Genomic DNA, 15743 nt, shown 5'->3' on the forward strand with positions numbered 1-15743 from the left:
GTACGCAGACCGGTCGGTCCCCTGCCTCCCGAGTCGTCCCACCTCTCCACATCCACTCCACTGCGACTTGGCTCCTCCGGTTTGCCCGACCAGTACCACGACAGTCGATACCAACCGTTGGCCTTGTTCATGTCTTAGGCGCCGTTGATCTTTGAGGCCTCGGTCTTTAATCTTTTTGCCTTTGCGATCTTTACTCGTCCTGCCATAGCCACTGGCAGTTGTCTCTTTCGTTCCAAACCACCCATTCGACCTCCTTTAGCCTCTCTACCCTCTCTACCCTTGAGCCTCTCCTTCTCGCCTCCCACGTGCAGAATACACCTGCATAATTTGAACCTGTTCCCACAGCTATCTGACTTGTCCACCGGACTGCCCTAATGCTCCTGTCTCCTCCGAAGCACCTCGCTCATTGCGCACTCGTCGCGCCCGTTTCGTCCTGCCCGACCCGGCTCAACTTAGCTCGACTCGACGAGTGTCCCCGGCAGCTCGAAACGACCAGATATTAAACCTTCCACAATGGATCATATCAACTTCCAGATCCCAGGCACCATGCCGCCCCCCGTCAACCACCCTCCGCCGCCCCAGGTCTTCGGCGCCTACGGGGCCGACGGCCTCCCGCAGGCCCAGCTGCCTCCCGAGTTGGCTGCCCAGATGTTCCCCGACTCAAGCTTCCTCTTCGACGAGTCCCAGGATGCCAAGAGGAGGAGGATAGCCAGGGTGAGCACACACACGCGCCCGTGTGCGCGCGCGCGCGCGCACGGGTGGCCCGGAAATACAAGGCGCAGAAGGGCTAACGGGTCGACGGTGTCCCTCTGTTCATTAGGCGTGTGACATGTGTCGCAAGAAGAAGATCAAGTGCGACGGAAAGATGCCTGCCTGCACGCAGTGCATCAACTACAAGACCGACTGCGTCTTCACGCAGGTGGAGAAGAAGCGCAGCCCTCCCAAGGGGTACGTGGACGCGACATCTGGCCTTCCCATTGCCCCCCCGCCGCTGACTCTGTCCACAGCGCAAAGTACATAGAAGGCCTGGAGAACCGGCTGAGCCGCATGGAACACTTGCTGAGGCTATCTGGTGCGTTCCATGAGAAATTGGTTATTTCCTGGGTTGCTAATGTACGTGTCGGATAGGTCTTCTTGGCGAGGATGAGGAGTCGACCGATCTTGCCGAACTCGAGAAGAGGCTGGAAGAGAGGAACCAGCAATCGCTCCAGGGATCCACCGTCACCGGATCGAACTCTACCTCCCCGTCACAGGAGGCTTCAGCTCATGACGGTCCAACATCCCCTCAAAGCCCAGGGGTATCCCCGGAATCATCCAATGCCAGAAAGGAAAAGGACGAGAGGCGAAAGTCCACCGTCCCTCCCGAAATCAAGGACGATGAGGAAGACGTTGAGGCACTGTCTGATATGATGTGCTCTCTGGTGACGAATCAATCCGGAGAGACACGGTATCTGGGTAAGTACTCGATGTCATTTATCTTATTCTTCTCCAGTCCATCGGGGCTCACATATCACTAGGATCATCGTCGGGCTTCTCAATCTTCTCTCCCCAGGGTATACAGTGGGTGAACTCGAAGACAGGAGACGACTCATTCCAGAAGATGATCTCTGAGGTCTCGGTCGATGACCACAAATGGACTAACTGGAAGCCTGAGGTCTTCAGCGATGTCTTCCGGCGCCCCATTTTCCGACCTCTGCCTTCGAAAGACGAGGCCCTGTCCCTTCTCAAAGATTACTTTGAGAACTTCAACTGCATGCTTCCCCTGTTTCACCAGCCAACATTCATGCATCTCGTCCATCGGCAGTACTCTTCGGACCCCTACCAGGGCTCAGGATGGTGGGCCAGTCTGAACTGCGCCCTGGCCATCGCACACCGGTTGCGGGTGATGAGCAACCTCGTGCCACAGGAGGAAGACGACAAGGCCTGGGGGTATCTCAAGAATGCCATGGGGGTCTTTACCGAGCTAACCATGCGCAACACCGATTTGCTAAGCGTCCAAGGCTTGCTGGGCATGGCGCTCTTCATGCAGGGCACTCCGAATCCGCAGCCTAGCACCTTACTCGTCGCCACGGCTATTCGCCTGTCACATAGCATTGGCCTGCACAAGCGCGGTACCGGCTTCAATTTGAATCCTATCGAGATCGAGCAGCGAAAAAGGGTCTTTTGGATTGCCTATATTCTGGACAAGAACTTGTGCGTTCGATCCGGTAGACCACCTGCCCAGGACGACGACGACATGAACGTGGAGCTTCCGAATGCTGATCCCGACGATAACATCGGCAACATCCCCCTGGCAGATGGGAAGGGCAAAATGAATCTCTTCCACGCAATGTGCGAGTTCTCGGTCATCGAGAGCAATGTGTATAGGCGCCTGTACTCGACGAAGGCCACTAAGCAATCCCCAGGGGAGCTGCTCAACACAATCGGGGAGCTGGACCAGCAGCTTGAGGACTGGAAGGACAGGATCCCCGTCGACTTCCGCCCCGAACACGAGATCAAAGCGTCGCATACTCCACTTATTCTTCACGTCGTCATGCTGCATTTCGCATACTACAACTGCTTGACGACCATCCATCGCATGTCTGTTCACCATGGCTTCTGGACGAGCAGACTTTCCAATTACGCCATTCAGGGCCTCAACACACGTGCTCTCAACCCGAGGGTCTACTGCTCTGCGGCCCTGTGCACAACTGCCGCGCGGGCTTCGATATCTTTGCTGAAGTATATTCCTCAGGGTGATTTTAGTTGTGTCTGGTACGTATGAACCTATTGTATGTTTAGTTCTAAGCTAATCAGCTCTCTAGGATGATCTTGTATTTTCCTGTCTCCTCGCTGATGACACTCTTCGCGAATATACTAAACAACCCCCTTGATCCGAGGGCCAAGAGCGATATCGTACTGATAAACCAGGTTGTCAGCTTCCTTTCTATGCTGGGTCAGGAGGCCGAACAGGGCGGGGTTCACCGTATGCTTGGAGTATGCGCCGAGTTTGAGCGTATTGCCAAGTCTGTCATTGGAAAGGCGGAAAAGGAGCAGTTTTCTCGTCGCAAACGCAAGAACCAGGATCCGGCCAAATCAACAGCTCCGTCAACCACGCCGGGCACAGGCTCCAGCTCTATCAAACCGAACGAGTCAGCTTCTCAGGCACCTATGTCAATCGCAGACACGACGACGCCACGGACCAGTACATCCAACGCGACTCTAGTCAGTAATCTTGAGAGCAACAACTTATCTCCGTCACAGGGCAACTACAGTCCCATGACTGGGTCTATCAGCGGAAGATCACCCTCTATGGCCTCTTCAGGCGGCCTACCTCAGGAGTTCCGCGTGCCGCAGAATGGTGACTTTGACCCCTTTGCCGAAGTTGGCGGCTTCCCCTCCACAGACTCACCGGGGGCAGCCGCAATGGGTGCGCCATTCCAGCAGCCCCTACTGCCTCAGGACCTCTTCTCCCTACCCATGACGCTCGACTGGCACTGGGCCGAGCTGAGTGGTGGCGCATATCCATCCGTCGAGAACGGGAATTTTGACGGCGATTCCATGTCCGTTCAAGATAGTCAACAGCAACGTCAGCAGCAATAGCCGAAGTCATCTCAGCAGTGCCAAGAGGGGAACAACGCCCTTGGCCCATACCTCAAGGAGCGTACAGGACAGGTCCCGGAATACACGAGGAAACGACTTTGACGACAATGTATTTAACATAGGTACATCAGGCCGCCATGTACAGGGACTACATAGACAGGAACGCTACGAGGCCTTTCTGTGGGCTCTGCAGACACCTATGTGGCGATCTAAGCGTTAAGCATGTCTAGCGAGCGAGTAAAAGGGAAAGGGTTATGGGAAACGGGCAAGGACATTTAGACGTACGCGATTCGGCGGTCCTAACCCCAGGATTTGTTTCTCTATACTGATATTAATTTCACAATAATCATGCTTTGAATATACCCCATGTGTTATCAAGTATGGAACTTTATACCCTGAAACCAATCATCCAGCCCACTCTGGCGATGAAACCATATCAACCGGCATTCTTGGAGCTACACCTGAGAACGAAACTCAATTGCGCTGAAACCAGACTCTCAATTCAGGGTATATAGAGTCAAGCGTTTGGAAGGGAATAGCCCTCCTGAAAAAGACCACATGATACGCTTTGCCAAACCACTTCGTACCTTGACCCATACTCCAGCCCCCCGTGGTGCGTCACCACCACATGCTTATATGATCCCTCCCGCCTTTATCAGAGCGGTAGTAGACAACCAAAAACCATTTCGGCTCCGAGAACTTCTGGTCCCCGTGGTCACACTGTTTTTTCCCCTTGCCTAAACACCTTGCTTGTAAAAGAAGCATCGACTTTTCTTGCGTCAGATGCACAGCCAAAAACAAAAACCAAAAAGAGAGAAAATGAAAGCCAGCCCGACCGCACGGCCGCATCTGTCCGCGGCGATGTCTTTTATGCATCATTGACATGGTCAACTCGTATACAAATTCCTAAATCATGTTCGCTTTTCTGCCAGTATCGTTCAATGCATACCGTGAGCCAAGAAAGAGAGACTCTCTAGGATCCTAAAGAGCCCATTACTTGGCTCAAATGGTAGTGGAAGCGGAGCGCAAAGCGGCGAGCAGGTTTATGCACCCACCATGCCTGGGCCATAGTTTTGCTGGCGCATGGTGCTAGGGTACGGTGACCAGTTACCGCTCTGTAACATGTTAGAACAAGAAACAACAGAGTGCCAAAAGAGCTTGCCTTGTTGCGTCGCTTCGCCCCGCTTTCTCCTTCGCCCGTGGAGTACCCCCCTTCGTCATCCGGGAATCCCTCGCCGTAGCCCTCGAAGCTATTATCCCCATACGCCCGCTTCTTGATGCTCCGTTTGGGCCGCGAGGGGTCGTGCCCGGGTGGGAAATTGGGTTTTGTCCGGCTGTTTGCGCCAGGCGTTCCCGGCAGTGGAGTGCCGGGTGTTGCGGGCTTCGTCTTGATTCCATCGATCCCGCTTGAGAGGGACTGCTCATCCAGGACCGAGGAGTCCCAGACCGCTTTAGGGACGGGGCCTGGCGTGATGGTTAACGCGCGCCCAAGGCTTGCCAGTGTGGTTTCTGATAGCCCGCTGTCCAACTCCTTCCCCTTGACTTGATGGACGTCCCATTCAAGGTCCGGAACCTGAAGCATAGCCATGAATTCTGATGGTGCGTCTTCGGGCTTCTTGACGACATCAAAATGGCCGGCAACGCCCAACCGCTTCATGTGTCCCTTGTAAGTTTTTCGGAGGGCATTCTTTTCGCCGTTGGGCTTCTCTCGAGCCACTTCGGCGGCGAGGCCCGTGAGGTTAAACATCTCATAGAGATCCTCGGTCGTTCGCGGCAGCGACTCGGTGGGGGGAGTTTGGCAAACCAGGTACTTTGCGCCGAGATCGCGTTGGAGCCAGTGGCCGTTCGGGTCATCCCCCTCGAGGTACGCCTTCTTCTGCTCGGGCCCGCCATCGTCTCCCACTGATCGTTTACGCTTGTTTGGGGTGTCGTGATGCGCCTTCTTCAGCTCGGGCCCGCCATCGTCTTCGGAGGAGCGCTTGCGCTTGATCAGAGCGTCGAGATGTGTCTCCATCTGGTCGAGTGCCCCGCCATTTTCGATGGCGATGTTGCCCGTGCTCACCGAGTCGGCCATGGCGACGTCGTTGGGGTTCGCGCTGCCGTTAACGCTTTACTCGCTCGCGTGCCGAGGAAGACTTGGCAGGGTGGTATTTCGGTTTGTTCGTTCGGCAGCGGAGTAGAGTAGCACCGTGCGGCAGTGTGCTTCCTCCTGCTCAGCTTGTGGTGGGGGTTTTGGCGTTGGAAGCTGCGGTTGCGAAGAGGCAAGGGTAGCGTCAGTGGAGGGATGGCGATGTTGGTGATGGCTGTTTGATGAAGAAAGGAAGGCGGAGGAAGGCGGAGGCTAGGGTGGGCGATGACTAAAAGACCTGTTGTGGCGGTGCTCTGACCCCAAGAAAAGAATGGGACGGACACTCCAGACATAGAAATTTAGTTAGAACAGAGATAAACTCGAATTGTATTTCCAACCAAATGATTAAATGTATCCCAAGGCAGTTTTTGTCAAAAAGAAGACCATATAATACATTGCTTTGGGGGCGAAGCGAGAGGCCAATGCCCAACCGATGAGAGGCGTGTGTGTTCACCAGCCACACACAGGTATCATACCGCAAAGTGGTATCCATTCAACGCATGTCCACATGCGCACCTGGATCCAACAACCTATTGATATCGACGAGTAGAAACAGACAAGAGTACGAGAGCCTGCTCGTCATAGTGCTGTACGCAACGATGAATTGTTCATGTAAGTATCCTCCCGTGTATCTGAGAAACTTGCGCGCCTCGACAACCTTATCCTCGCAAGCTTACTGCGTAGCGCACCTTGATAGTACTACGTATGTCTATCCGGCGCATGTCTTTTACTTGCGCAGTAGCTCCCACGGAAGAACTAATGGCTCGGTAGAGTTTGAGAGATACGAACTAGATGTGTTATGTTCATGAGCGCTGTGCCGCGTGTCAGGCTAGTGTTGTGCCACGATGTCACCTCCTAAGCTTGTACCCGAATGAAGCTCAGCCATGTCATCACTGTTTGGAAGCGGATGCAAGGTTCAAGTCATATCACGTGATTTTTCAAGCAGGCCCCACGCTTTAATGCGAGCAAGCTCGCCGCGCTGCAAAATTTCTTCTTCTTTTCTCTTCAACATTTGACAAGACCACCGAGCTCAATACATTTCCCGCCAGCTGCAATGACTCTGCTCAATCCCTACGCTGCTGACGACTCTGCCGTGTGGTCGAGAAAAAACTATTTAACCTTGCCTAAAACCATTATCACGAGGGCCCCTCGCGCGGCTACCATGATGCGGTGATGACCTGATGCAAGTAACATTATTCAACACGATAGCTGCGCTCGTATTCAGCGAGCGCCCAAAGCTCATTGTTATACTTCGATAATGTCCATGATTCTATTTCTGTTATTGGGACAATGCATTGGCGCACGGTAGGGTGAGTATCTTGATGCATCTACTCACGTTTTTATCTTTGTACGCACCTACTCTTTGTCGTGATGACACCTTTTACATCTGGTAAACCTACTGTCCTTGGCTGTTGTTGACAACCGTTTTTCGAAACCGGTTCGTCAACCACTTGGACGCAGGAGGAAACTGGCAATATCTGATCCCCGTGACCTATTGGACTATGATACACATCCATCTACTATTACATGCCGGGCCAAAGGCTGACGATGTATACGTCTCCTAGGTCCAATGTAAACTCGACCATATCTTCACACGACTCAACCCGGACAAAGATCCACACTAGGTAAGCTCTACCCATTTCAAAATGGCAATCTCGTCATTGTGCATATCACGGCATGCACGCAATCAGTATCGCCACCCGAAACCAAGACAAATGATACCCAAGAGCAACGCTGTGCCGGTCAGCCGATAAGAACCGATATCGCAGTTCGACGAAAAACAATAAAATCAAACGCGATACCCAATAACCAAAGCTTAATCGTCAAGAACGCAGTTGCAGATGAGCCCTCGATCAAACCACAACTGCGAGAGATATCCAACGCAGGTACTCAAGAACATGTACAAGGCATACTATCCAATTTCCACCTCGCATCGACAGTGAAGGCCGTGCCGCTCCCAAAAACACGCATTACCTAGTTACCCATATATCAACAAGAAATGAATTCCCAGAAAAACAGTGTCTACACACACGAGAAAAAAGTCATCTCTTCGTGAGATATCCTCACCATCGCTTTGTGGGCCCAGATCCGTCCACCCAGAACACGCTGTGTAAGACAAAAGAACGCGTGCTCCAAGCAGCAGACAACCCAGACTGCATATAGCCTCTGAACCTCTCTCAGATATCATGTAGCGTGGTTGAATATGTGAGTTCCTGGAGAATCCCTCTCCCCAATGACTCCCCTATTCCCGGTGTAGCTCGATCTGCGCGGAGGCATGCCCGACCCATCCAAATCTTCATTATTGTAAGGTCCATGTCGGTCTTGATTCTGGACGAATGGGGTCGCTCCGCCACCAAACGAGTCTCTCATCTGAGTGTGGGAAGACGGATTCATTGCCGTGTCTCCGTGGGTTGGTCTTGGAAAGTCTGCAGCGGAAGAATTCGGAGCACTCAGGTTCCGCTCGGAGTGGCCCGATACATCCAGCCTTAGATTTGTACCACCCCTTGGATGTGGTGTGCTAATGGGTGCCGTCAACGGTGCCGGGGGATAGCTGGTTGTATAGATCGATGGGCTGCTGTATTGAGTTGACGAGGTTGTGGAACGATTATGAGCAGGTTGCTCTGGTGATCTGGATGTTTGTCCTGGTGGTCGATACTGGCTCCTAAGGTCAAGATTCAACGGGAAAGTAGAGGCCCTTAATCGTGGTCGCCCTGAAGATGTCTGCTCCAGACTAGAGTAGTCTTGCCCTGAGGATCCTTGTGCCGGACGCCCTACAAGCCCCAAGAGTTAGTCCAAAGAGTACGCGTAGTGGCATTCAGAAAAACATACCAGAGTAGCTTTCGGCCTCATACGACCCGCTGTCAACGTTGGAAGTCGCACCCATCTGGTAGATCGACTGGGGGCGATCCGTCATTGCAGAACTCGGGTTGCTTCTCTGATGGTAGCCAGGATAATCAACCATCTCGCTCTTCCAAGATAGGCCTGTCCGCAGTGGCGTCTGCATAGACCCCGCACGTTGTCTTGATAAGGAATCCCTTAGATGTAAAGGCTGCAGAGGACGCATTGACTGCTGTCCTATCTGCAACGCACTGTCAAATCTCCCTTGCCCCCTTGAGTATGTAGTCGAACCCCTTCTGCCTCCCCCAAAAGATGATAGGTGGCTAGAATAGGTAGTATACCGATCGCTCGAGGTGGCAGAAAGTGGCGATGTTATCTCGGGGTTGCTAGCTGCTGATGGAGTAAAACCAACACCCTCGAACACCGGCGTAAGAGTTGTGGGGGAGAGGTTATCATCGGCTTCTAGTCTCTGCGCATCAACCACCAAGGATCTGTTCGGATGACCTCCAAATGGCTGGTTGCCCATCTCGCCTGGGGATGCCAGGGACGGTCCCAATCCATACACGGCACCGTAGGGTGAATGCAGTGCCTGGATGTTGTCAAAGTCCTCGGGAACGGCCCTCATTTTGATTACCCGATCCCTGTCTTCGGCGTCCAGTCGTTTTATCTTGGCTCGTCTATGAAAAGAGTTATAAGAATCGCGCACCTACAGAAGCACGTAGACGGTGAAATCTCACCTGTTCTGGAACCAAACCTGGACTTGTCGTGGACTCAACCCTGGGATTTCTTTGGAAAGTTTTTCGCGATGTGCGGCGTCTGGATGGGGTTGCTTGACAAACTCGGTCATTAAGAACCGGGTTTGTTGGTGTGTGAGCCTGTCATCAGTTAGATGGGGTCCTTTTGCGTCGAGCTCTTCCGACTGTACCTGAAGCGCTTCATTTTCCTCTTTGCAGCGCTGCGTTCAGCAGCCGTCATTGGCGGAGTAGCCATTTCCTGGTCTGCCCCATCCTCTTCATCAATACCATCATCTTCTTCGTCTTTGATAGCCATTTCCTGTCCCTCTAAGGCCTCGCGTCCGCATTGTTCCAACCAGCTTTCGGTGGCTTCCGCGGTCCGGGAAGGGCTCACGAGAGAAGAGGGATCCTTATCGCGCGATGTGGGATTTGCTCCAATATTAAGAGAGCTATGATCCCCCAATCCATTGGAGGCCCTCGAAGTGCTCTTCATGGAGCTAGTAGGCCCCCTAAGCTCTAATGTGTGCGAATGGACAGGGGATCCTGCTTCAGCCTTGACCTGTGTGTTCATTGTCCGGGTTTCTTCTTCTATTGGCGACCTCGTATACCGCAAGTCAGGAGGATCATGGGTACGGTCGAAAGGGTATGGAAGATTCACCCCCACATGTTGCTGGGGGTATTCGAGGTTCTCCTGCCACTCAGACCGTGTAGAGAAGGAGGCGACGTAGGAGTTCGACATGCGCTGGTCAGATATTTTCTGGGGAGAAGATGCGTACTTTCTGAGAGGCCAGGGGTCGTGTTCCGAGTCGCGGTGTCGAGTTGCCAGCATTGGGAAGTACTAGTAAGTAGGTCCTTTGCCCTCTCCTGCTGATAGTATTGCGCAGATAAGCGGTTGATTGGGACCAACCTGAGAAGACTGCCCCCAGGAAGATCCAACCACACTTATTGTCTAGTCTTTGATGAGAGAAGCCACTGGGCAAGGAGGCTGAGAACCGTGCGATGCTGGGAAGGGGTAGTTGGAGCCTTGGGGTCTAAGGGTATCTTTGGAACGCTGGTGTGTAAGGGGTCAAGTACCGATAAAGGTTGAAGTCGATGCCGGGTTATATCAGTTAAGATCTTCAGATTTGATGCCAGCTAGTGTGGAGGGAATGTGGGGATGTCCGTAAGAAGTACCTCTCTAGAAGGTTGTCCTCGGAGGGTTGGACCGGTGCGATGTACTCCGTACTTGGCTTGGTGATCGGCCGTGCCCAGCAGCCCGGCGGCTAGCCGCCAGTCAGGGAGCTTCCAACCACTGGCGTGCCTAGAAGAGACTGGGCTCAGAACACTGAGTAACGAGTAGGTAGTATGCAAGCCGGTTATGTGTTCCACGAAGCGGGAGGGGTTGAAAGTGTATGGTCTGTCCTGTGACGGCGAGGAGATGCCGGCGAGCGACACTGAAGGAATGGGTTTCTGACACTACTCCGGAAATATGTTGCTACAGCAAGATGTGTGATGCGGGATTCTGGAAAGGGTTCCGGGAGAGTGGAATGGTGAAGAAATTCATCGGTGAACCCAGATACTCCACGGTGTGGATTTCTTGGAAAGCCTCAGAGGTGGGATTAATAACGACAGATGCCGGAGAAATGTCAATGCAGGACCGGGCTGAGGATCGCGTCCTCACGACCAACCAAGAGCGACGGAAAGTTATCGTTTAGGGGTACTACCCAGTATGCGAGAAATAATAGCCAGGTGGAAGTCCAGCAGGCGAGACGAGCCTGGTCGCCGAATCGACGAGAGTAATACAACTCTGCAGAGCCAGGGATTATGGATCTCGGAGCCTGACAACGTTTCCTTTCTCATCACGATAGCTGAGCCACACGGACAGACAGCGGGTCGGGCTAAGGCCGATCATCCTGGACCAGGGGCAGATCAGAAGTGACGGGCTTAGCGTCGATGCAACTTCCCTTGCGCCTGTCGGCTGAAGTGGCTAATGCCGTGTCATAGTGTTCATGGGCAGTGGGAATGGGAAAACAGCCCGTGTGCCGACGCTGTCCACTCATGACAATGTCAAGTCAGAAGGATGGCATGTTCCTCCGGGCTCGGCTAAGAGCAGAGACATGGTACATAGTACTAGTAGGTAGGCGCCAGCAGGTCTTTACTCCTGCAGCCGTACGTAGCAGGCTTCCTCCCGGGAGGGAGGGACTGTCAACAGTGCAGACGCTGCAGACGCGGCGGACGCGGCGGACGCGGCGATCCGAGGTTGTCTGCGGCCGTTGCAACAGCGTATCTCACAAGTTCAGCACCACGAAAGAGACAAGCCCTTCCTTGAAGCTTGATACAAGTCAAGCATCCTGTGCCAATGGCCAAGAAGTCCCCAGCATACACGTGCAAGCATGGTCGTGTTCAGACAGGTGGAGTCCCAATGGTGTACAAAAGAACATGGCTGCATGTCCAAGGCCAGAGAGGGTGTGTAGGTGCAAATGGACACTGATCTCGGTCTGACCCTGTCCACCAGGCACGCTTGTCCAGTAGAGGGCCCGATGCCGAGAGACGGAGATCCGAAACTATGGCAGAGCCAAAGGGAGCTAGATGAAGCAGAGTATCCGTACATTCCCTCAATTCCCAAAGCTGATCAAGGTCCTCAGCCATGGGACCAGATTTCAGAGTGGAGTAGCACGGCCACCAACGGGCAGGGCAGACACGACGTCGGGCCGGAACATGGCGGGATCATCATCATTGGTCCTTCATTCCAGGAGTCGGTCGTGTGTCGAGTCAACGGAAGAACGCATGTCCGTTGCAAATGGCTCGTGCTGTCCGCTGGGCTCGGCCAATGGGAACCGGGTCGGCTCCAAGGTTGCGCGTGGAGGGCAGGAACCTGGAAGGCAGCATAAGGTATCCGTAGCAAGATACGTAGTATGGACATACAACGTACCTACGTAAGGGGAGGGGTGGCAGGGTAGCGCTGGACGACAAGGATGAGGGCAAGGGGGGTCCATCAACTGTCAAAAGCCCGTGCCGCCGTCTGTGGGCTTCCAACAGACGCCCACGGGTCAGGGCTCTCCGTCGAGCCCACCTGGAGAGCAGGTCATTCTCCACCGGTCCTTCATGTGCCATTGTCGACTTGTCGACTTGTCGTCAGTCCCATCATCCCATGCAAACGCTGACGGCGGGACGCGGCCGCGCGGCGGGAACGGGGGCTTGTCGCGGCCGGAATGAGAGGGATGCTGCAGAAGAAAAGGAGTCAACTGGATTTGGTGGTCTCGGTCGTGGGTCCCGACGAGCTGAAAGCCTAAAAGCCCTGAACCACCGCAGAAACTTGGGTCGAGTGCGAGATCTGGCACGGATTCAAGTTGCTGCACGGGCAGCTAGCTGTACGAGTACGAGTAGTGTGAGCTAAGAGCCGCCTAGGAACAGGGAACCTGCCAGGAAGAAGACGCAGGCTCGCAGCTCGTAGTGAGCCTCGAGGCATTTCACGTTGCCATGACGTGCCCCAGGCTGACATGCCAACCGGTGACAACCACCTTCGTGGTTGCGCTTGCCCGAAAACATGGAACTCTTGGTGCCCTCTCCAGCTAAGGAAGTCGCGACGAACGGCCTCATTTGGACCTCCCCTCTTGGTCAGATCTTCAGGTCCAGGTGGCAGGAACCCAAAGGTCCCAGCAGATTCAACCACCAACAAATGTCGATCCGCGCCATTCATCACTGTCGACAATGCGAATTTCAGACCCGCTCCTCAGACGCCCATCGAACCCACCCGCCGGTTCCAGAAGCAGATCCAGGAACACGCACATGCCCATACGCATCTCGGCGATCGGTTTCGCGCCCCGCGCCAGAATAGGCTCGGCGCCTACGGTTGGTTCCCCCCCAACAGAGCTGTCAAAATAAGGCGCCTCCCCTGCGCGTCAAGCGGAACTGAGCCCTTGACGCATGACGACCAGCAGCATGCCCGTAGTTCCGGGGTCTAGGAATTCAGCGCCGAACGAGCCGTAGGCTGATACCAGGTCTCGGCGTCTCGCAAGCCCAGTTATTATTAGTTAAGGTAGGTTAAGGCCCGAGATGTGCGACATGATGAAGACAGCCTTAGTGGGGGCCCAGCACCTGGTGCAACGCACCACTTCTCGTCCCGCATTCCGTGGTCCAAAAAGGCAACATGTGCTGTCAATCGCTACATCGTCCTCGGTGGTATCACCGGCATGTAGATGCCCACTAATAGCTCAGCTTTTACACGGTAATAACAGTGCAGAGATGCCACCAGTTACCATCAGTGGGCTCGCGGCCCGAATCAGGAAACCTTTCCTTATCCTACTATGCCCGAAGCTCCGTCGTGGACGGCATGCTGGTCTACCAAACAGCAGGGAGGTAAAGCGAAGCGACGGCCCAGCCCTTCAGGTGCTCAAGCCCGTCAGCAGCTAGCACCCGAAGAACCGAAGAGGTTGCCGCCGAGTCAACTATGAGACTTCCATTCGACCGGTTCTACAAAATCGCATCGTTGCTACGTGTCACAGTCACGCAAGTCCTTCAAGGGCCTTATCGCAAATCTCACATCGGTCCCAGATACGCTCAAGGCACTCCTACCCTACGACACCAACAGTCGTCGAATTTCATTTGTGTTCGACCTGAGAGTATTGAAAGGAACAAGTACCGTATTAGTTGCCATCTGGCACCGATTTGCTGACATAGGGAGATTCCTTGTCGTGCTAAAAGTAGGCAATATATTATGTTGATAAGCGTTCTTGTCCTTGGTTGTAAAGTGAATATCATGACTCTTCACAGGCAGTTAATTCGCCATCAAAATTTACCGACAAGCTTCTCGCAGAAAGTTCTCACTGCAGATGCGACTGTGGTATGAGATGGGGGCCGGGGATAATCCCACGACCAAGGGCCTTGAAATGTCTTGTGTCACCGAGTTTCCATGTAATCCGGCAACGACTCGAGCCGGAATATAGCGACAGTACACGGTAATATTATATTAACACTGCCCGTTGAGCAAATTTCTTCGACCTCCGAGTGGGCACATGCCCAACCCTGAGAACGTGGGTTGTCATCCGAGACTCAACGGACAGCCGCATCACAACCTAAGCAGCTAGCCGCGCCGTCGGGTCCAGACACCTTCTCTTCACGAATCGCTATTCGTTTAGTGAATAGACAGCATGGATTCAATGCGGCTGGCTTGAACTCTTCCAATCAGGAACAGCCGAACTATGTGTGATAAAACGCCCCCTAGGTAGGGTCTGTTACTCGCCGGCCTCAAAGTCATGGCGAGTATTCACTAGCCTCCATTTTGCTTGAAGTCTCAAGACTGACAACATGAATAGGAATAGGAGCAAAAGAGACAACACAGGCCGAGATACTCGGATATAATTTATTTCTTGACTTTATCGGGAGGATCATCGGTAGAAATCTATGGCTTCTAGGCTATCTGATATCGACCAGTTGGACCCCTAGGGCATTTGTGAGAACCTTGTGCCACCTTTGGTCATTGGACCCGTCTCCTAGAGGACCAGATCTGATATTACTAGTACTCTTTCATTGCACGAGTCCAACTGACAAACAAGGTTGCGCGAGCCAAGATTCAGCTCTACGTAATTCCAACAAGGATAGGCATTGGAAACCCGAACCCCTCACCCAGTCGTCATGTTTCACCTTATTCACAAGACGAAACACAACTGTGCTATCCACACCACTTGTCTTAGGAGACCGGGAGCTCCCCAGTCCATTTAGGACCCTTCTCATCACAGTCTGCATCCACTGAAACAAACAACTCTGACGTGGCTCCCAGAACCTTGGGAGTGCATCGATGTGCGAATATGGCCAACCTCCTCGCCTCGAGCCGCAGGGTATCTGATCGATCGTCCCAGCGGCAAACTTCTCGCAAGCAGAACGGCTTTGATGTCTTGAAACAATGGCTGCCGAACGGTGGCCGACGTGCATCAGGACAAAACTGGGTGGCTCGGATGGACAAAGCGACATCGACCGATGTGGCCCTCCGCCTTCCGAGCCTGTAGTTTGGGAAGTATGAAGTTGTTGCCCTCAACAGCTCCGGTAGAGAAAATTACAGAATTGAAGCTAGTGTACCTGTTCAGAGTGTACCTGGCACCGCGAATCCAATCCTCATTTGGTAGCGGGTAGCCGTGGAATGTCCGCGACGCGGCTGTCCTGACCGACCGACTCATTGACCAAGCTTCGGGTTGGCCCCGAGCCCTGGCTCGACGAGTCTTAGGCGGAGATATGGAGAGATTGGGTATCGCCAAATCCCCCCAAAGATTTCTCAACTGAAGATTCTATAGATTGGTGTGGGCTTGTGGTTATCGAGGATTAGAATGGACGTGTAAGTGTGTTCTTCAATCTCTCCTCCTCAAGTCTGGACGGACATGCATTTTCTTGCGGTTTTGAGCACGAACAGAGGGGGAGACGACAAATTCCGGAGTTGAGATGCAAGGATTTTGTTGTATTTACTATTTTCTAGGTATTCATCGAGACGA

At 53.4% G+C, this 15743-nt stretch overlaps 2 protein-coding genes across 2 annotated transcripts; one reads left to right on the top strand and one right to left on the bottom strand.

The window, feature by feature from the left end:
- Positions 1 to 513: 513 nt before the first annotated feature.
- ACO1O0_008901 (transcription factor domain-containing protein) lies at positions 514 to 3582 on the top strand (the record flags this gene model as incomplete). Its single annotated transcript, XM_083198255.1, has 6 exons — positions 514 to 714; positions 821 to 948; positions 1008 to 1072; positions 1129 to 1455; positions 1518 to 2754; positions 2805 to 3582. The coding sequence occupies 6 exons, from the start codon at positions 514 to 516 to the stop codon at positions 3580 to 3582; spliced, it is 2736 nt and encodes a 911-aa protein (XP_083045990.1).
- Positions 3583 to 4625: 1043 nt separating this feature from the next.
- ACO1O0_008902 (Rox3 mediator complex subunit-domain-containing protein) lies at positions 4626 to 5656 on the bottom strand (the record flags this gene model as incomplete). Its single annotated transcript, XM_083198256.1, has 2 exons — positions 4626 to 4671; positions 4722 to 5656. 2 exons carry the CDS (start codon positions 5654 to 5656, stop codon positions 4626 to 4628), a joined length of 981 nt encoding a protein of 326 aa, XP_083045991.1.
- Positions 5657 to 15743: the final 10087 nt, after the last annotated feature.

This window comes from Amphichorda felina (assembly GCF_050947745.1).
Source record: "Amphichorda felina strain 45539 chromosome Unknown scaffold_9, whole genome shotgun sequence".
NCBI classification, from domain to species: Eukaryota; Fungi; Ascomycota; class Sordariomycetes; order Hypocreales; family Bionectriaceae; genus Amphichorda; species Amphichorda felina.